At 44.2% G+C, this 23,126-nt stretch overlaps 1 protein-coding gene across 2 annotated transcripts in view; it reads left to right on the forward strand.

Moving 5' to 3' along the window:
* Positions 1–23,126, forward strand: part of RARS1 (arginyl-tRNA synthetase 1) — a 209,097-nt gene that overhangs the window by 112,119 nt on the left and 73,852 nt on the right. For both annotated transcript variants that reach the window (XM_086931412.1, XM_086931413.1), the window contains exons 9-10: positions 7,089–7,193; positions 9,523–9,701. In XM_086931412.1, coding sequence (XP_086787538.1) covers positions 7,089–7,193; positions 9,523–9,701 — 284 coding nt within the window. The remainder of the gene's footprint in view (positions 1–7,088; positions 7,194–9,522; positions 9,702–23,126) is intronic.

A 23,126-nucleotide genomic window follows, 5' to 3' on the forward strand; every position in this document is an offset into this window, starting at 1 on the left:
TATATTCCAGCAAGAGTTTTGGCGCAAAGCTGCATTGGCCACTTCCAGCGGCGGGCCCAGGACGGGATCGCCAGTCCCTTCACACACCAACCAACTCGTTCACAATCCTCAAGAACGACGTCCAGGCCACAAGTAGTTTTCAAAACTGGATTTATTCATAGCCCTACTCGACGCGTTTCGGGAATTGCCTTCCCTTTCTCACGAGTACCATAGTCTGTTTGCATCCATTATTTAAAGTAAATCACGTGACCGCGTTGAAATAATAGACATAGCCAACAGACTACCACACCATCATACGTCTGGAGCTATGTAATACATTCATTTTTCAGCAATGTGTGGCAAAAAGTAAATTAAGAGTTATCTGATCGGTTGCACATTATTTAAGCTTTGGACAAGGAAATTATACATTGTAAATTCATCATGTACACAAGGTGTTCATTCTTATGGCGGGGTCGTTTCAACCCTTCAACATTATCCATGACTTCCCGCAAAATCACATAGGGAAGACATTTTTCACACTCAGTGTTGTTTCCTGACTAAATAAATCACGGAAAAGAATTAACGGCATTCCATTTTAGAATAACAAAATTTAAATAAACAAATTGTGCTCTGCTTGAAAATGCGGTCCGCTAGAGGCTACGAACCCTCAATTCTACCGTTCATGCGCATTCGCACTGATCGTCCATTGGGTAGAGCTATACCGCTGCCTCCTGTTTAACAGCTCTTCTGTAACCAAATAAAGTCAAGGGGATCCCCTGCGTATTTTGGAATGATTGCGTCCTTAGTGGAAAGGCAACCTGTTTTTACATTGTCCTGAGTGATTCTTGCTTTCATACATATTGCACCAAATGGTACTCAAGGATTCAGCCCCAGTGGGCCAAGTGTTTATCTACTTATTCGTCCGTTTGGTGTCATATCCAATTCATGACTTACACAAGAAAACACCTTTCATTGTAACATTGCCCAGCGTGATTTCTGCAACTCGATACATACTGCCACACACTTTCTGACCGTGCTGTATTTTCATACTCTCCCACATTGCATGGTACCTGTGACAAAATAATAAAATACAGTGATTAAATAAACTACCAACTTCGTGCCTTTCATACATTCATACATATAAAATTAAGATCAGAGGACCGTTTTGGCAGAGGTTATATACATCAGCACACTTCTTTCAGTTTATCCAAGGCGCACACCCAGACCTTCATCGCAATTGTGCCCCTGGGGTTGTAACATGTGATATTTAATTATGAATCTCGACTCCAGGCGTCTAAGTTCTTGAAGTCGGTTCCCGCCTCTTTCTCTTATGGGCACTTGGTCTAGTGCCACATAAGAGAGGAGGCTGTTGTTACTTCTGTGGTGGGACGCAAAGTGTCTAGCCATGGGATAACACAGCTGGGCTCACACAGCTGGGATAATTTTATCTCTTTAACATTGTGGCTGAATTTGCACGCTTTGCATTTGCCACAGACATAGAATCCCTGGACTGGATTTGCTCTCTTACGGTTGACTATCAACGTCTGGCATACTTTGTCTTTGAGACACATGGGTTTTCTGTACGTGATTTGGGGATAGTCTCTGATGCTCAATTGGATATCTTTGTCAGTTTTGAGGGCATTCCAGTATTTATTAATTGCTCCTCTGACTTCTTTGGTTTGGGAGTGGTAATCAGTGATGAATCTCACTCCTTCTTTTATCTCCTCTTTTTCTTTGGCTGAGGGTTGGTTGGTATCCCTTTCCTCCACTTTACGTACAGCGTCAGTGATACATTTTTACAGTAAAAAATGTATCACTGACGCTGAGACTATCCCCAAATCACGTACAGAAAACCCATGTGTCTCAAAGACAAAGTATGCCAGACGTTGATAGTCAACCGTAAGAGAGCAAATCCAGTCCAGGGATTCTATGTCTGTGGCAAATGCAAAGCGTGCAAATTCAGCCACAATGTTAAAGAGATAAAATTATCCCAGCTGTGTGAGCCTTTTAAAATCACCAAACATTTGACATGCCACACAGAATATGTGGTTTATGCACTTAAATGCCCGTGCAACAAATTCTATGTGGGCAGCACAATTAAACCAGCAAAAGACAGGATCTTACAGCATTTAAGAGCCATAAAAAACCAAGACAAACAGTATCCCATGGCTAGACACTTTGCGTCCCACCACAGAAGTAACAACAGCCTCCTCTCTTATGTGGCACTAGACCAAGTGCCCATAAGAGAAAGAGGCGGGAACCGACTTCAAGAACTTAGACGCCTGGAGTCGAGATTCATAATTAAATATCACATGTTACAACCCCAGGGGCACAATTGCGATGAAGGTCTGGGTGTGCACCTTGGATAAACTGAAAGAAGTGTGCTGATGTATATAACCTCTGCCAAAACTGTCCTCTGATCTTAATTTTATATGTATGAATGTATGAAAGGCACGAAGTTGGTAGTTTATTTAATCACTGTATTTTATTATTTTGTCACAGGTACCACGCTGGGCAATGTTACAATGAAAGGTGTTTTCTTGTGTAAGTCATGAATTGGATATGACACCAAACGGACGAATAAGTAGATAAACACTTGGCCCACTGGGGCTGAATCCTTGAGTACCATTTGGTGCAATATGTATGAAAGCAAGAATCACTCAGGACAATGTAAAAACAGGTTGCCTTTCCACTAAGGACGCAATCATTCCAAAATACGCAGGGGATCCCCTTGACTTTATTTGGTTACAGAAGAGCTGTTAAACAGGAGGCAGCGGTATAGCTCTACCCAATGGACGATCAGTGCGAATGCGCATGAACGGTATAATTGAGGGTTCGTAGCCTCTAGCGGACCGCATTTTCAAGCAGAGCACAATTTGTTTATTTAAATTTTGTTATTCTAAAATGGAATGCCGTTAATTCTTTTCCGTGATTTATTTAGTCAGGAAACAACACTGAGTGTGAAAAATGTCTTCCCTATGTGATTTTGCGGGAAGTCATGGATAATGTTGAAGGGTTGAAACGACCCGCCATAAGAATGAACACCTTGTGTACATGATGAATTTACAATGTATAATTTCCTTGTCCAAAGCTTAAATAATGTGCAACCGATCAGATAACTCTTAATTTACTTTTTGCCACACATTGCTGAAAAATGAATGTATTACATAGCTCCAGACGTATGATGGTGTGGTAGTCTGTTGGCTATGTCTATTTTTTCAACGCGGTCACGTGATTTACTTTAAATAATGGATGCAAACAGACTATGGTACTCGTGAGAAAGGGAAGGCAATTCCCGAAACGCGTCGAGTAGGGCTGTGAATAAATCCAGTTTTGAAAACTACTTGTGGCCTGGACGTCGTTCTTGAGGATTGTGAACGAGTTGGTTGGTATATATATATATATATATATACATATATGTGTGTGATCAAGGGCTGCATAGCCCGAAACGCGTCGTCGTGAGGGGTGATAAATAAAGTATTTCTTGCCTGAAAACTTTGCTGCAGAGGCCCGAGTTTCCTTCCTCGCCAGGGGCTCTCTGGAATTGGTTGGGATTTTTACCGAATATATATATATATATATATATGTATGTATGTATATGCTCTTTTTTATTTTACTTCATGCCATGTAGAAAAAAAATTGTAACGCCAATATTTTTCTCATAGGCGAAAAATAGACTTGCTTTACCATTGCTTGTTTATCTTTTGGGCAGTACCAAGGCAAACAAGCTTGGCAAAGCCAGTAGCTTGGCGCCCACTTTTTTAAGGCGAGATCTGTTGGGTTCGTCAGTGCTTGTTGTGGTCCTTGAATTTCTTTATAAGGTCAGGAGTATGCATGCAATATATTTTAAATAGATTGATTAGGTTAATTTGACTTTCAGCTTTTTCCTAGTATTCCTATTTAAAATATATTGTTTTATCGCAAATGTAATGTTGTCAAGAAATAAAATGTTTCCAAAATGTGTTTTTATGTCGATCCTGGCATAATTATGATTTGTTGTAAATAAAATATCTGCTTGTGCTCTACTCATAATTGAGTGCAGAGCTGAACTGCTGTTCTTTTTAGGTCTCGCGCCTGCGATGCATATGGCGAAGCCATATTCCATGGCTCAGGCGCGATACTATAGTTGCCGGGTCTGCTTCCCAGGAGACAGGAGATGTCACGCGCACGCTCAGGAAAGCGATTGGAGCCTGCCGCGCGCGCGCGTTCCCAATCTCCTGCCTCTCTAGGAAGCACACAAGCAAGCCCAGCAAGCCCCGCCAAGGCACCACGAGCACGTCCCACGTGGGCGCCTAGCACGAGGACAACCGCAGCAGCAGGGCAGCCCGAGAGTTACTTGTAAGGCATATTTATGTCCACATAAGTGTGTGTGTGTGTGTGTGTGTACCCTTTCCAGGGAACGAGGCCTCTTTCCCTCCCTCCCTTTGGTGCCACTACGACTGAGCCATCCGTGCTTTGTTCCCACAAGACACGAGGTTTGGGACAGTGGCGGCCCATGAACGGAGATTCAGTAGCAGTGTTGCATTCTTTCACACCCCCACCGACTCTACTCACGGCTGAAACTCCTGTATGACTCGAGCGGTGGTCTTACTTGGACCCAAATGATTAGAAAAACTGTGATATGTTTGCTCTTCGAAGTTGTACAAAGGAATCATCGTGACTTTCTATTATTTGAAGATGTTTATGGTGATAAGATGATGTGCTCACGTACATGTTTATGTTTAAGACGGTTTCACTGTCCGAACAGACAAAAACGAATAAAAATATTTTAAAAAGATAGTAATAATTGATTTCCTGTTGTTAATTCTAGCGTGATTTATTTCAACAGCTCAATCGGCTATTCTGCCGCAACAGTGCCACCTGATGGCCCGGCCCATCACCGCGCCCTGCCACAGGTGAACTGCACCACTCTCTCGTCTCAATGTCTCGAATCCGGCGGGACTCCAGCTGAGCTGCCCCGTGCCCGTTAGCTTGCCCTTTCTTTGTCATTGACCGCTCCACCGGCAGTGCCTGCCAGCCCCTATTTAACAAACTGTCACTCACCGCAGTTCCCTCTCCTTTCCTATTAGTCCTCAAATTACCACTTTTACATCTAATAAATACCCTTACATTGCAGTGGCAAACAGGCCTACCGTACTGAGCGCACTCGCAGACCTCCCAAGGGGCCTTCACCTTTGTGGAACACACACCTGGTCCAAGAACCCAGACTTATCAACGTATCCTTCCTGCCCTTCTCACTGCCATCAGGGCCTAAACAACAGCATTTCACTTTGCACCTACCGTGACTACCCTACCACTATGCCCGACCTACAAACAACAAACCAACAAAGCCTTTAATTAACCTTAAGCACAAACCAAAATGGTGATGCCTAAAAAGTAAAACCCTCCACTAGCCTGAGTAATGTGCTGGCACCTATCCAAACAAGCATTGGCATAGCCAAAAGGTCTCGCTTTTGGGCACTTTAAGTATTTAGATATGCAGCACAATATCCTTGGTGCAACAACATGAACTGTTGCGTGGCTAAACACTTATAAGGTTCCCAAAGACGAAACCTATTGGCTATGCCAATTCTTTTTTTCAATATTTCTCCTGCTTATCAGTAAGTTCACAGTGCCAGGGAACCATTCGCTCTATAGGCATTTATTAATGTATTTGTTTACTTTACACTGGATTCCAGTAGGTTAGATTTACTCATTTTAGCACTGATGTTTTTGAGGTAACAAGAGCCATGTCTTCTCTGTGGATGGGACATGTTCAGAAACTTTAAGCCTGGGGATTTTGATTTCATGCTCGGATTGTTGTATGTTCTTACCCAGCCTTTGTTAGCACAGCCATTTAGTACATGGAACTAGAGTGTGCAGGTAAGACTGAAGACATGTGTGTATTCTCTCTCTGTTATATTATTTTCAACTGATTTTTGTGAGTGTCATTTTTTACCACAGAATATGACTGTCTGGAAACATGCTTTAGCTCCGTTTTCCTTTTGTGATTGAGTGTGTAATAAATACCTTTTTAATTTTTTTATGGTGTGCTTTTTCAACTCCTTGGTAGAAACGTTTAAAAGTAGTATTTCCAGAAGAGGGCCGCCTGAACTTAGCAGAATACCTCACATATCATTGCTTTGCCATAATACATAGTGCGTTACTTCAGTGCTTTCCCATGGTGCCTACTTTACAGTTCTGGAAATTTGTGTGGACTTTTTTCCATCACTTTTCAAACAGATAGTGCTATTATTTCTTGCCAGAGCGCATCAAGGTGTTTCTTGTCACTACTAGAGAACAAAAGTAGGACTTGCATTTCAAAACAAATGCTCTTCTGTTTGTATCACATGGTGACCAGGGATGCATTCTCTTTTAACACAGTTGGCTTAAGTTTCTGATCAACAATATCCATTGTCTGTGTTCCTGATACAAAGGACATTCACACAATATAAATGCTTCATTGACAACACATGTTGATTGATGTGCTATTATGTGTGTGTTTTCAGGAAATGTAGCTGGTGTGCTTGCAGCTAAGTTTGTGTATTTCACAGCAAAAGTAATTCAAGTTGTGTGTCTACCAAGTGTTAAGTATTAATGTACCTTTCAGGCTCCTCCAGTGGGACTGTTTTAGGGAAGTGCATTAAGTATTTTTGCGTACCCCTGAAAGGTCTCTGTATGCACGGTATAAAGCAGTTCCCCTGCAGGAGTGTTTATTTGTAAAGCATACAATGTGTGCTCATTTTTTTGTCAGGCAACATATTACTCTTGTTACTGTTTTGGTGCCTCTCATTCTCTTGGGCACTGGAAAACAGGAGTGGGGATAGTATTTAATGTTCTTTGTGGCTCCTGTGGCTAATGTTAATTTGATATGTACACATTTTAACTTTTAACTGCATGAGGTCCCTGTGGCTTCTTCCATTCCCACCCCTTGTCTGTTTTCCTTCTTCCTTTCATATCTCCTTTGTCAACTCCCATCTGTGTCGGTTCAAGCAAACACTAAACCAAAACACATGGGTAAAAAGCATTGTCATTAACCACGCCAATAGCGCTACCTCTCACAAATGCGAGACCTATTGCATTGCAAATGCTTGTTTTATAAAGTTTGTGAGTTTCTTTGTCCCATTCAGAGTTCCAGAAAATCTATGATTGCCTAGGAATCGTCGTCATTGAAAGGGGAGAGTCATTTTACCAGGACAGAATGGATGCAGTTGTGAAAGAATTTGAAGATAAAGGTAACTGTCATCAGTTATTATACTTTAAATGCCACTCTTCCTTATTCAAGATAGTAGGTAGTTTTAAAAAGTTGTATTTTATTATGTTATTGTCTTGTTCTTGTATTTTCATTGTCTTTGGTTGTAAGGGAAAAAGGGTTACAAGCCTTTCATATGAAGAAAAAGGTTGACAAATTGGCTATTAAGTGGGTTAATTTTATAGCTACGCCAAGGACCCTATTCTTCCAAATGATAGTTCTAGGCTCAGAGTTCATTCCACAATGCAAAGTTGTGCCCAGAAACAAGGAAAAGAGTGCTTTATCTCTCCCTTTAAAAATATATTAGTTTGGAAGCAGAAATGTTTCTATCTTATAGCTGCAGAAACACGCCTAAGAGCCCAGCATCTGGAATTTGTACGAGAGCTGATTGGATCAAATTTGGAAATGAAAGTGGGTAGAAGAGTAAAGCAAGTATTATAAATCGTGTACTCTAAGTCCTAGGCCTACTTAAAGCAAGCCTGCATCCCTGCTGTTAACGACCAGCTAAATCTTTGTTTTTTGACAGCATTATGAAGTGCAGGTGAGGAACACAGAGTTACACCTACAGGTAGGGGGATGGGACTATATGACTAGATTCTCCTTGACCTTACTATAAGTTAGGCCACAATTAAGTATAATTAATAGACAGGTGAACATCTTTTCTTTGGCCTTTTATCCTCTTTCTTGAAGATCTTGTTGCTATATAATGCATTGTGTATATGGCTAATTTCTTAGTGATAGCTCACATGGTTCCAACGAACAACAGGATTTCAATATCTTGTTTGTGTGTGACTTGCCATGTTCTGATCTTGAGGAGGGGCCACCTTAGTATTGTTGCGGCTTAAGGACAAAGACTGGCTATTACGGAACACAAAAGTAACATCCAAAAGCAAAATATAAAAAATCCAGTGTAGCCATACACTGGGTGGAACACTGACATAATATCAGTCAATAAAAATTCTGGAAATCATCAAACACCATCCAGTTCCAGACCACAGCAAAAAACGTCTACAAAGAGATATTTTGGATAAAGTCATTGGGCATTTTCCAGTCGAATGGGATGAATAAGACACTGAATATCATGTTTTCTCAATATACAACATTGTGGGTTTCTTTCCGTCTTTAAGGTTAGTTAATTCTTTTTAGGTGTCTGATGAATTGGTCATATGGTATTGATTATCATAACATGAGGGTTCTCGTCAATGAATCATGGTAACCCATTTCAGCAGGTTTAGTTTTTTGCTATTTAAAAGTCACTAGTTCAATTTTACTCACTTGATAATTTCTTCACTATCCAATTTTTTTTTTTTTTGTTCCTATACGCACCTGTTTCAGCTAATCAGCACATGCTTCTCATTTTTCAATATCCTTTTTAACCCGTTGCATGCTTGTGATGGAACCGCTCCGTCACAAGCCACGGGTGAGCTGTGCTTGTGACGGAACGGTTCCGTCACGGCCCGCTCGCCGCGCCTGCGCGGCACTGATTTCGCGCCTGCGCTGACGCTTTAATGGGCGGGCGGGTTCGTGACGGAACCGTTCCGTCTCAAGCACAGCTCACACGCGAGCCGTGACGGAGCGGTTCCGTCACTAGTATGGAGCCGCCGCGCGGCCGCCCCACCCCCTTAGCGCTGCGGCGGAATAGCCGCTGCAGCGAAGGGGTTAATATACATTATGGGTTGGTGCACTTATTTATTTCACTTGTTAATTTTTCATGTGATATATTTAGTAAACACCTTTGGTCCCAGGTTCAGGGCTGACATTCACTTTCGGGCTCTGAATTTTTGAATAAATCCAGTATTGTCCCAAGTCATCTTGGAGTTTTTCAGCCCCGCTTTTTGATGGTTTTTTATTTTGTTTAGTGGTGATTTGGTTTTAAGCTCTCAACACACATACCAATGGCTGATGCTTCAAGCATATGTTTTTCACGGGGTGTGGTATGTGTGTTTCCCCTCAAGTGCAATGTTTTATGTTCTTCATTTTCTTTGGTTCAGGGTCCTCTGATGAAAGGTCGATATGCCCGGAATGCATTGGGATTTGCACTGCTTTGAATACTGAAATGTCCTGGAAACACATATTTTATGATTATCAGATATACTGCAACAAACTGTGTTTCACTTATTAAATTCAAAAAGATTATAAAATACAATTTTCAAGCAGAGACTGGCTAGTGGCTTCAGTACATTATCCTTTTTAAATGTGTCATGAGGCACATGGGTTCTTGATTATTGTTATTTCTAGCAGGACGTGTCACAAAACAGTATACTTGTCCCTCACATACAGCTAATCCGGCATCCTTTTCTCATTCCTTGAAGGACTAGTTCAAATGGACGAAGGGCGCAAGATTGTATTCCCCCCAGGATGCACAGTTCCTTTAACAATTGTGAAATCTGATGGAGGGTACACGTATGACACATCGGATCTAGCTGCCCTGAAACAAAGGCTGTTTGAGGAGAAAGGCGATATTCTCATCTATGTGGTAGACAATGGGCAGGTGAGTGAATACAATATTTACCAAAGCATTTATTTACCAGCACTATTAATCTCCCTTTCACATATGTTTTGATTTCAGATGTTATTATTAGGGCTCCCGGTTTTATGGTATTAATTGTTTTGACATTCCGTCTGTATTTATCCATATTTATTTTTTGCTTATTTTCTCTGTATTTATCCATATTTATTTTGGGTTTTTTGGAAAAATTAAGCTGAAATTAGTATATTTCCACATTTATTTAACCGGTAAATATACACTTATGCTTGAATTGCTACTAGGCTTCAATGCTGTAAAGACCAAAAGAAGATAAATCAATGCACTTATAAGAAAATATGCACATTTAATTAGCAACCACGTGCATATCTACTGCTGTTAAAGCATCTTTAATAAAAGTCCTTTCTTTTTTAGCCACCTTACCTATCTTTCTACACAGCTATGGGCCTGGCAGTCATGACAGACAGTATTCAGAATTACTCAAAAGCAAACCAATTACCGTTTTTATCCACATTTAAAAATAAATACAGACAAGAAAATAAACAATTTCTGTCTGTATTTATCTGTAAAAATCAGGAAAAGCTGAAAACAGGGAGCCTTAGCTATGATCAGTGTTGCAACAGACCTGCTAATTTTCCTCTCTTTCATGAATCTTAAAATCGCTCTCATAGGTTGATTGCAATAGTAGACCCATTCTACGTATTTTGGTTTTGTAAGAAAATCATGGGCCAAAACTTTGAATATCGGCCAAAGTTATTTTACTAGTTACCAGTAATGCATGTTGTTCTTTACCTGGTAATGAATCATAGATATGTACAGTACTTCAAATAGAAAATGTAGAACTAACCAGGGTGGGTTACAGCTCTTTTGTGATAGTATAAGGTTCTGCGCTGCAGCCACTCCTTTACACCATGAGCAAGGTAGCTGACTTTGTGGAGTGGCTGGAGTTTATTGTGAAGGAACTTGAGGCACTTTCTGTTTTCCGTTTAAGTTTCAGTTTTTTGGGCCTCCTGAGATTCTTTCCAGCGATACTGGTTTTCCTTAACATGTTCATCACATTATTGTTCTGTGCACTTTCCCAAGGAACCTAGTAAATATCTGTCATTTCCGAGATGTGCCATACCTATACTTTGGTGAAATACCAACATCACCCTTCACCTCTGTATTGATCACTTTCCCGCTCTTGATTAATTCTTTATCCTAAATGCATTGGGATGGACCAGTAATTCAGCTAACAGGGTTCTGAGTAATGTATACCTCTGTCTTATTAACAAAGCTGATTAGGCAACTAACCTGCGTGAGCCACATACCAGAAGGAGTTTTTAATGTTATTCTATGGCTAAAATGCTTTTTTTCTTAACAATGAGCTTGTAACCTTTGACTTAATGTTAGTGGTTTGACGAAAGCCATGGTACCCGGACTTCCCATTTTCCATTCTTGGGGGCTCAGGCTGTCAGAAAACCAAACTTTTTTAGCCCGGCTAGTTTTCCACCTCCTTGTTTTTGTGTTTTGCTGCTAGCGCGGAGATACCCCTGTAGGGGTGTGATGTAAATAAGATGCAGACCACAGGAACAGGTAAGCTGTATGAAAGCTTTAATGCAGCACAGAAGTAAGTAGGTCAGCTCCCCGTCCAACCAGAGCTCCAACTGCCAACAGGGCGAAGGAGAACTCCAGAACCCAGAGCTCCAACTGCCAACAGGGCGAAGGAGAACTCCAGAACCCAGAACACAAGGAGAGATCTAGAGTGCTAGCCCAAGGAAGAAGCAAAGCACTGTACAACAGGGTGAGTCCTGTGCTTTGTAAAACCCCTCATTGATTCATTCAGATGCCACACGGTGATGCACCACACAATAGCTGTTGACCTAGCCCTTTTTCCAGGGTTATCACTAAACCTTTTGCCTTCTTCCTCCTAATTTTTCTGACCCCTTTACCACTTCTAACCATTGCTAAAGTACATATGCTCTCTGAGTAAGTTGTATTGGTGATTGGTTCATCCATGATTGCCATATTTGATTTACCTGTAAGTCCTTAGTAAAGTGTGTGCCCAGGCCCTGTAAATCAAATTCTACTAGTGGGCCTGCAACACTGATTGTGCTTCCCACCTTAGTACCCTGAAAACATGTCTCAGACCTGCCACAGCAGTTTCTGTGTGTGCAGTTTTAAACTGCCATGTCGACCTGGCAAGTGCAACCACTGCCAGACCCCAGAACTTCCCTTTTACTACATGTAAGGAATGTGGCATAGTCTAGATAATGTCCAAATGGATTTGATTTTAAATACGACACAAACAACACTTAGGTTGTTACTGCATGCTGATGAAAAACATTCCAGGGACCACCAGCATCTGCATAGTGATCAGAGTTTCAAGTATCAATCCCTTGTACAATCAAATCTTGTAGACCAGGGGCATAGGAAATGGGACATCGTAGTTGACGACTAGTCGCCACAGAATAACATTTTGTTAATATCAACCAGAATAATTTTAAGCCAGTGCATAATATCCATAGTATGAAGAATCCTCTGTGCATCTGAGGACGAACCAGCTAAAAAATAATAAATTGCAGCCTCTGATTTGACATAAAAATTCAGCAGGACTATAGGAAAGAATCGCGTATATCAGAGTAATTACAACAAAAAACATAACTTTCCGGTTCAGCAGTTGAGTCACTGACTACTAATCCTTCAAATGGTTTTTGAGCCTTAACAAAAGCACCACAATAAGGTTATGTAGGAAGCTGGCACTCTATATAGTGCACCAAAATGAGGTGCGCTATGTAGAGAGTCCAGACAACCCATATTGTTTTACAGAAGCAAGAGTAACATACCCAAATGCTCGCTTTTGTGGTAGTGTGGGCGAGCAGTTTAGGCTCTTAGTATTAAGCACTTATTGAACCACAAAGTCAGTAAACCAGTCACGCACTCCATAAAAAATCTGACACCAATTTATAAAAATAACACAGATTTTTATTTAAATGTAGACACTAAGATCACCGTAATTGGGTATGTACTTTTCAAGTTATCAGTTATTAAGTCACAATAAAATACTCTTATACTGGGGTAATGTTATCCTATGGGGAATAAACATATACTGCATAAAGTCACTTAGAAACAACTTACAGAACAGTTCCCGTGGATTTAAGTTAAAGCTGTGACAAGGTCCAATGCAGCATCAACAGGTCACCTCTGGTGGTACTGGGATGCCTGGGTGCCAAGGTGTGTTTCGGTGTCGGCTACCCCGCTCACTTCACTTGGAAACGGTCCTGTGGAAATGCAGGGGCAAGGGGGCCAGTCTGGCTGAACCCAAAGGGGGGATCAGGTCTTGAGAGTCTTGGGCACACAGGGACACCATCCGTCCACTTACACTCAAGCTGGGGGGCTCGTGTGCAGTGGGGCTCTAGCGTCCAGCGGTGTTGTGCTGCTGAAGACTCTCATGCTTTTCGGTCCCTGCAGAAATAGGCTGCAGTGCTGACTGGGGGACTCAGCTTTTGGGGGTCTCGGACCCCATTGGCCCGGTTGTCTACATCGGACTCGGGCTGTGGGGCTCGGGTGCAGGGGTGCTTTGAGGTAATGAGTTACGGTGGTCAGAGACTGACTCTGTGTCTTGGTGACCTGGTGAAGAGGGAAACCAGAGCAGCAGGGCCACTCTCTGTGCTGGCCTTGTGTATCCTGACGTCCCTCAACTTCTAGGTCTGTCTGTGTTCTGTTGGAGTCCGGATTGGAGTACCAAGAAGCCTTGATTGCTGCAACTGCTGGTATCCAGGGTATTGGTGCTGGGCAGCTCCTTTAGTAGGCTCAATGGGCGGCAACACGGTGGACCCGGCAGATGCTTTTCTTTGTTTGCAGATGTGGGGAAGCAGCTCCTCTGCTCCAAGGGAGATCTTTCCAGGTGCTGGACAGTCCACCTAGGATTTTGGGGAATATGTCCAGCTCTTTGTGAAGTCGGTCCCAGCTATGGTCAAAGTACAAGCACCTAGCAGGGTTTTGCACCAACCTTTTTTGCAGTTTTCAGTTTTCGCTCTGTTCGATCCCTTCTCTTTCTTACTCAGTTTCCAGTAGCCAAATCGGCCACATAAATACTCAACTTAGGGGTGTTAAGGCGAGTGAAGGGTAGTAGTCAGTGAGCTGCTTACTCCTGGGGTCACTACACCCCCTAGATGACCATTTCCTGTGGGGAGTGAGCATCACCCTGTCCCAGAGTTCCTCACCACACTCTAGATGGGAGAATCCTTTCTTTCGTGGTCACTTCAGTCTGCTCACCCTATAGGTGTGTCCAGACTGGCATGGTAACATGCCTCCTTCCTAGCGTATTGACTATCTAATTTTGTGTCTGTCCTGGTGCTAAATGGGCTTCAGGGCAGGGGGTGGCATCCTCCAGGTCAGGGGGAAGCCAAGCTCGCATATCAAAGGCGGGAGAGGCTTTGAACCCTAGTTGAAATCTCCTAGAATAGTCACATTGTTGGCAGATAGTCTAGCTTCTAAAATAGTGCATAAACAAAACGTTCCTGTGGTATAGTAGAAGAAATATGATCTTTAAAATCGTCTGGAGACGGTAGTGAACTTAACTAACCTATCGGGGTCTACTCTTTCTGAGTAGTAGATGGAGGTCTTTTGCCTTGATCATGTCTGGGACATGCCTCAAAAGGATGCTATGGGAGAGAAAGGAGACAGAAAGTGGGTTAGGGGACGGAGAGGGTGTGAAGAGAGGAAAGAGGACGGAGTGAAGGGGAAGGGAGGGGTGATGGGGTGATAGTTGGGCAAGAAGGGAGTAGGGTATAGAGTGAAAGAAAAGTAAAATCGAGGGGGTGTGGTTCATGGGGCAACTCATGAATAGGTGAGTCGATTCCAGCTCCTGTATGTACGGTGATAAAAGGTGGATACTTTTGTGAATGAGCTGGTGACCTGCACATACAATCTCAGTCTGCAGTCTCTAAAGCCAGTGAACACTAGTGGAGATTTCAAACGTATTATTTTTGTCAAAAGTAGGTTACCCATGCCCTTGGCGAAGCACCCTTATTTCCCATCATCTTATTGAGCAATAAGTGTAAATGAGGGTTTCAGTCCATTTATGCATGTGCTGAGCCCAGAACCACTTTTACTTGAGAATCGAGGTTCAGAAACCCGCAGAAGCGTTTCAGCAACAAAGACTGCTTTGTCCTGTAGAGGCAGTAGGAACACACCATCTTTTGAAAGATGCAGACCCTTAGGTTGGCTCTGGCAAATAGGCTGTTCTACCAAAGGGGTATAATTAATGGCTCTGCAGTCAGTGCAACATTAATATCTATCATCATCAAGGAATCTTTATTTCGGCATTTTGCCATAAAAGAATGCAGGTTAAAACGATATACAAGAATAATGATAAAATTGATTGAAATAAACACAACACAATATTGGTAAAATCAGTTGTGGAAATGTGGCACGATTTCAGTATGACAGTCACATTAGAATAAACACCATATTAATAAAATCATTCATGGTGGGGCGGCACAATTCATTAAAATAAACACAGTATTGTAAAATCGTTCATGGAAGAATGATACATGATTACAGTATAACAAATGAGCCTTAACATCCATTAGCAGTCAATCGTCTGTGCTTAGTCCACATAGCTAGCAGGAATCGAGAGACTGCAAATACAATGTGACTAGAGGTATCAGTTTTTAAAATTCTTAAAGCATATGTACACGTACGAAACCCAAGTTTTTGCATAAAGGAACTAGCCAGTACTTCGCGGGTTTGCTGTATGCTGGATAAAAGAAGAGTACATGAAGTTCTTCTTCTGAAGTACAGCTACACCCTGGACATGTTTTGATAGTAGAAGCTGACCATTTGCTCGTAATAGCTCCTAAGGGTAAAGTACCACATCTCTATTGTAAATAAAGTTTCCTCGATGCAATGGGATAGATAACATCCAAAAAATCCTCAAAAGAGTAAAATTCTTTGAATATTAAAAAAGAAGTAGTCGGGGTGCCGGCATGGGGGATGGATGGAGCAGCAGAGAGTTTTTCATCAACAAAAATCCTGATGAGCGACTTGCGTGAGACCTCATGGCAGGTCCTTTCCGGATCATACCACAGTGCAGGCAATCCCAATCTTAAAAATTCCTGCTTTAAAGACATAAGCCACGGTATTTATGCTGCACTATAATGATGTAATATTTCCTTCAGTTCCAGCCTATAATTCAGCAGCTCTGGCGTTATCCAAAGCCTGTGCCAGAGCCTGAGGGGTTTAAGTGCTAATTTGACTTCGATAGGTCTCAGCCCCAAGTCCAACCTTAAGGGTAGGAGCGGGGTGCTTGCAGCCTTCGACACAGTCTGTCATAACACCCTGTTACAACGACTCAGAAACATCGGAATCCAAGGAAAAGCACTGGAATGGATCACCTCATTCCTTGCCGGAAGAACTCAGAGAGTACGCCTCCCACCATTCAAGTCAGAGGCCACAGAAGTCATCTGCGGCGTACCACAAGGATCTTCACTCAGCCCTACCCTCTTCAACGTATACATGAGCCCCCTCGCGACCATCGCTCGCCAACACAACCTCAACATCATCTCCTACGCTGATGACACTCAACTGATCCTATCACTCACCAGAGACTCCAACACTGCCAAAACCAACCTGCATGAAGGAATGAAAGAAGTAGCCGAATGAATGAAACACAGCCGTCTGAAACTGAACTCAGACAAAACAGAAGTCCTCATCCTAGGCACCTCCCCCTCCGCCTGGGATGACTCTTGGTGGCCAGAGGCCCTTGGAAAAGCACCCATCCCGACGGACCACGCACGGAACCTGGGCGTCATCCTGGACTCCTCACTCTCGATGACCAGACAAGTCAACGCCGTTTCTTCATCTTGCTTCAACATTCTTCGCATGCTCAAAAAAACATTTCGCTGGATCCCCACCGAAACTAGAAAAACGGTCACCCACGCACTGGTCACGAGCCGCCTGGACTACGGAAACACTCTATACGCCGGTACCACCGCAAAACTCCAGAAAAAACTCCAACGCATCCAGAACGCTTCAGCCAGGCTCATATTAGACATCCCGCGTAAAGAACACATCTCTGGTCACCTGAAAAACCTCCACTGGCTCCCCGTCAATAAGAGGATTACTTTCCGCCTCCTAACCCACGCACACAAAGCACTTTACGAAATTGGACCCGAATGCCTCAACACACGACTGTCCTTCTACACCCCCTCCCGCCAGCTACGATCCTCCAACCAAGCCCTTGCCACTGTACCTCGCATCAACAAAACCACCATGGGAGGGAGATCCTTCTCCTACCTGGCAGCTAAAACCTGGAACTCACTTCCCACTCACCTTCGCCTTACTCAGAACCACCTAGCATTCAGAAAGCAACTTAAAACGTGGATTTTCGACAAGTAACTCCCCACCCTTCTTCAAGCGCCTTGAGACCCTCTGGGTATGTAGCGCGCTATATAAATCTCTTGACTTGACTTGACTAGTAATTTTTTTTTTCCGTTTTGACGATTTCAGGCCTACAGGAATGCCCCCGCAACTCCCCCCCCCCATACAGGATTGCAGCCCTCGCCTGGGTCTTATAAATCTCCAACGGGGGTTCAATGGGTTTGAATGTCGATGTGTTGGAGAGCTTGAAGATTCCCCCCGCAAGATGGGCCAGTTTCATTTGTGATTTTACTTGTTGGGGGCCCCACAACAGGTTTTTATTTAAGGTTACCCCCAAGTACTCAAAGGTCGTTGCCCTTTCTAGACGCACTCTGCCCAGACTGGGATTCGGACGGGTGGATGCCGGTGGATTGAAGATCATGAATTTCGTTTTTATCAATGTTTATCTCAAGACCACGGCATCTGCAGAAGTCCTCAAAGCCGTCCAACACACGCTGTATCCCCATGGGAGACTTTGAAAGCAGCAGGGTGTCGTCAGCGAACATTATCGCCGGCACCCTGCTTCCTGACAACCTTGGCGCGTCATTATTACGTACACCATCCAGATGAGCAATTACGCCGTTTACGTAAAGGCAGAACAGGGTAGGTGCTAGTACGCACCCCTGCCTCACCCCCCTACTTACAGGGAACCTGGATGATAGCGCCCCATTCCTCTCGCATCTGACCTGTGCGAAGTTTCCCTTGTGCAACCTCATCAACACGTTCAGGAGTTTTTGTGGGACACTCATTTTCTGGAGCACAGACCACAGTTTTTAGCGGGCCACTAAGTCGAAAGCGGAGCGGAGGTCCACAAACACCATGTAGAGGCTGCCACCCTCTATCTTCGCCATTTTCCAGAATAGTAGTATTAGGCGAAAGATTTAATCCACGGTGGACGTGTTCCTCCTGAACCCCGCTTGGTACGGACTGTGGACTGCGTGCTCCTCCAACCAGTCCTGAAGGCGGTCTAGAATCAGCCGCGCGAACATTTTCTGTGGGACATCGATGAGGCTAGTTGGCCTGTAGTTGACCGGGAGCCGAGGAGAGCCCTTCTTAAAAATTGGGACTATCTCTGCTCCCAGCCAAGTACAGGGAACCTCCATGCCCCTCAGTACTGCATTGAAGATGATACGAAGGTAGGGGCCCCAAATCCTAGGTTGGTGTTTGAAGAGGTCTCCCGGGAGTTTGTCGAGGCCCGGGGCTTTTCCCGCTGCAAGTTTAGCTATTGCAAGACATACTTCCTCTAGGGAAAATTCTAAATCGTCATGCTGGCCCGGTGTAGGTGGGGGAACCGAAAAACTTTCCGCACCTAGATCTACTGAGTAAAGGGCCTTGAAGTGTTCTTCCCAGACTTTTGCCTCAATGTTAGGTTCAATGGCAGATTTTGATTCTCCTCTGCCCGTACTGACTATTGCCCAAAATCTGCGAGCATCCCTGGAATCTAGGGCACAAGATAGATTTGTCCACTTACCAAGGTCCCACTCTTGCTTGGCATGTTTCATGATTTCTTTGTACTGGGTGCGCATAACACGGATGAGGGGTTTATTACTGCCAAGCTTTACGGCCTGAACCAGCTCTGACTTGGCCATTCGACATGCAGGATTATACCAGGTAAATACAGGAGCACTCTTTCTCCGATTAGACACCTGTGGATTAAGAACCTCGAGTAAGGAGGAAATTAGGTTCATGTGCAGAGCCTGCAACTTTTCATTGAAGTCTGAAAGGGGAGGTTGAGTGGTTAAGGCATCAACCTCCACCAACAAGGGAAGAATTGAGTTGTATAGTTTAGATAGTTCTTCTGGGGATGCCACTTTCTTTTCCCACTTGACCCTGCGTCTATTATTTGTTAGGATTATCTTGTCTCCTACATCTTCCTGGTCTCCCACTACTTCCCCTCCTGGTCCAGGGAAAACCATCTCCAGGCTTAGGGCGTTGTAGTCACTGTCAACCCTGGTAATTACCTTGAAATCAATGACCTTAGACCACAGCCGCGTCTCAACCATAATATAGTCAAGGCACAACTCCTGTCCCGTTTTATTGAAGGTACACCTCGTTGGAGTATCAGAGGGAGTGCGGCCGTTACAGGCCCTAATGGAATGGTTTAAAGTTAGGGCCGTAATCTGAATCGCTAAAGGGGACCATGTCCTGGGTATTGGAGATTGGCTTGGGGGTATCGCCCAGTGATCGTCCTCTGCCATAAGAGCACCTTCGTTCATCCCCTGAAGGGGCTTGTAATGACAGTTCAGATCGCCAGCTACCAGGAGACGAACGTCACTAGTAATAGTGTGCAGAAAAAGCGACAGCTCTTCAATGGTAGAAGATTTACTCAATATGCTTACTGGCCGTGAATAAACATTCACGATAGCAAGCTTGAAAAAGTTTGGCCACTTCAGGACAACACATTGAACATCATCTGAGTGGGTATTCACAACCTCGGCCGTGCAGCCCAGATGCAAACCAACCCAGATGGTAAGGCCCCCTGACGGTCGCCCCTTCTCCCCCCCCAACGAGCGGGTACATGGAATGAGGCAAATCCTACTCTAAGTTGTTCATCCCTCGCCCAGGTCTCTTGAAAGAGGCAGATGTCCGTCTTATCCACAAAGGAAACCCACTCTGGACAGGACAATTTGTTAGATAGGTCTGCCTCGTTCCAAGATAATAGTGTCAGGGATTTTGGATTAATGGCATTAGGGCGGATGAGATCTCTCCCCAAAAGGACACTTTCCCTTGCAGGTTCACAAAGGGGTTCAGGTAAACAACACTGCATGATTCCACCGGATGGAACATCGCCATTTCCTGTAGAAGTCCCCTGAGTGAAAGATTGGTGATCTGGGATAACACTAGACATTTGGCCAGATGTTAACTCAACAACTCCCCCAGGATTGCCATGCATTTCCACCCGGCTATGCTGTAGTCAATCGACCATTTCCAGTCCATTAAACCTATTTTGTGTGCGTATTTGGCTCTGTGAGTGCGGTTCCACAAACCTACCCCTCTCAACCCTACCTGCACCTCGGTGCTCTACCAAGGCACCTTCTGTATCAGGCGGATAGGTTGAGGGATAAAAATATGACAGTGGGAGGGGTTGGATAGTAGCCCCAGGGCTATGGTACCTCCAATTGCAAATGTACTCCACAGTCCGTGGGTCCTTGAAGTTTACCAGCACGCAATCACCAATAATGGTTTTTGGCCTGTGCCCCACCCAAGATAACCTGCGCACCATCAGTATTTCACTGGTAATGTGGCGAGGGAGTGGTCTGTTTTTGTTAAGCCAATCCGAGACTTTATTTTTTAGGGACGTAAATGATTCCAGACTCGAATTACCTATTTTGGGAACCCCTGTGAGGACGACCAGATACGGACTGACTCTGGCGGCAAGTCGATTATACACTCGCCAGAAGGGTCTGTAGCTGATAAAACCCGACCGCCCTCTTTAGGCTGTCTTGAGATACCCACCCTTGAAATGTTTGTAGATATGTCCACAGGTACAGGAGGGTTTGCAATGGGTGGTTTACGAATGTGCAATTCTACTGGGGTGGTAGGTTTTTGTGATACAATCCCCCCTGAACGATGTTCGATTGTGCGCTACCCGGATGCAACACATTTGACTTCAAACTGTCCACAGTTTCTAGTGTAGTTAGTTAAATCTTGGACAGCTGCTGTTCAATCCGCGTGAGTCTCGCTTCAAGTGGTTGAAGGAAGGATTTTAATAGTATGCACAGTTTTGCGAAGAGAGAGTCCTCCACTGCCGGGGTTTCCTCAATAGAATTGTCCACACCTGGAGAAGTTATTCCTGGACGGGTTACAGGCAGTGGTGGTAAAACATGTGTGTCCGTGCAGTTTAAGGCATCTGACCCCTTTTGCTTACATGTTATGTCACTATTACCGGTACCTTTGGCAAATTTGGACTTCCTGCCTCCAGTGACAGTACCAGCCCCCCTCTTCCTCTTGGGCATCGCCCCCTCGCGTCTCTCCCGCAGTTGCTGAGTATTGGGTCTTTCAGGAGAGCTAGCCGTGGTTGACACAATGGTAGTATTTGTAGCTTCTATCAGTTGGAGCTGCTTAGCTGGGGGAATATAGCCCTGGTCCTGGGAAATCGGTGGACTATGTACAATCGCAGGAACGACAATTGTATTTGCTCGCATAATGGATTCTGGTGTACGAGCATTTGCAAGGTGGCCCAGGGAGGATCTTTTGGCGAGACCTAGATCTTGGGAAACTCGTTGCTCCATTAGAATTATCCCCTTATCAATGACAGAGTTGACTCTAATTATAATGTTATCCAGAGTCCCTGTTAAGTTCCCGCTTGAAGTTACTGCCTTACTCCTGCTTTCGCGCGCTGCCATATTACAAAGCTTCACCCAGGTAAGTACTTACGAATCTTCCTGGCGGATGGAAAGTAGATTAAGCCAGATGCAAGAGGGGTGGCCCGGTCCGGTCTCCTCCGGGCTACAACGCGCGCGTCCGCGCTGCGGAGGTCAGAACTTCCTAAAGTACTTCCGGTGTGTGAAGGAGGGAGGCGGGGCGGCCCCTCGGCTCTCTGGGCTTCCGAGTCCTTCAAAGAGCAAACTACGGCAGGAACCAAATGCGCAGTGTCTCCCGCAAAGTGGGAGACGCAAGATGTTAAGTAGCGCCTGGTGTGTGTGAAGGAGGGAGGAGGGGCGGTCTCCAGACGGCCCCCGCGGCTCTCTGGGCTTCCGAGTCCTCCAAAGGGCAAACCACGCCAGGAAGCAAATGCGCTGCGTCTCCCTCTATCAGTTTGGGGCCTAGGAGGCCTGCACTGAATTTTTGGGGAAAAGAAGACCGGAGGGAGAATGTGTGCTCAATTGTGTTTTTCTTTCCAAACTGGGCCTACGTCTGGCAAAGATTGCACAGTTTCTTTATTTTGAAAGTTTTATATAGCGCGAACAAGATCTTTGCAGATATCAGAGCGCTTTACAAAGCATAGAAAAACACCAGGAGAGTGAATAACAGGCCATTAGGTACAGCGTAGTTGTAGGTATAGGTGGGGTGGGGTATGTACATGGGGGAGCATAGTAAAACAGGTACATCAATAATGCAGATAATAAAAATAGATGTAAGCATAGACAGTCTGGAAATTCAATAATACAAGTAATACGAATATTCGAGGGATCGTAGATAATACAGATCGGTGCAGAGACTTTAAAAATCCACGTTAATAGATCAAGTGTATTTAGCCATGAGAATAGCTTTTACTTCTTTCCTAAAAAGTGTGATGGAGGGGATGAGTCTAGTTTCAGGAGGGAGGGAGTTCCAGATCCTAGGTGCCATTCCTGATAAGGAGCGTTTATAAGTTTTTTCCTTCCGGAATCTTCGAGGTTTTAGCAGAAGATTGTTTGTGCCTCTAGTGTTTCTAGAGCCGCCAGAGATTGTCAGCTTCTGGATGAGGTAACCGGGTGAGCTCAGGTGTACAGCCTTGTGTGTCATGCAGGCGATTTTCAGATGTATTCTGGCTTCAAAAGGCAGCCAGTTCAGGGATTTCAAGTCAAGGGAGATATGCAAGTGTTTTTTTGACCCAGTGATGAGTCTCGCTGCAGCGTTTAGAGAAGCTCTTAGGGGTGCCGTAGTAGTTAGAGGGAGACCGCAGAGGGCGATGCTGCCGTATTCTATTCAAGAGATGACTAGTGCTTGTACTGCAGTTTGGAAGTCTTTGGCTGGGAGGAAGGGTTTAAGTTTCCTCAGTGTATTGATTTGGTAGTTCACACCCTTAGTTGCCTTGCTGATGTGTTGCTGCATGTTGAGATTGGTGTCGAGTGTTATGCCCAAAGATTTTGCTGAGTCCACGATGGTTGGTTGGACATTGAGTGCAGTTAGGTGTTTAAGCCAAGTTTGAGTGGTAGAGATCTTCGCGGGAGGTGAGATCAGAAGGAACTCTGTTTTCAAAGCATTGAGTTTCAGATGATTATCGGCAAGCCAGGATTGGGTGCTTCTGATCGTTGAGTTCAGGAGTACAATGTCTTTGGGGGATTGCAATTTGAGATATAGTTGGGTGTCATCAGCGTACAT

Source organism: Lissotriton vulgaris, chromosome 7 (genome assembly GCF_964263255.1).
Source record: "Lissotriton vulgaris chromosome 7, aLisVul1.2, whole genome shotgun sequence".
NCBI lineage: Eukaryota > Metazoa > Chordata > Amphibia > Caudata > Salamandridae > Lissotriton > Lissotriton vulgaris.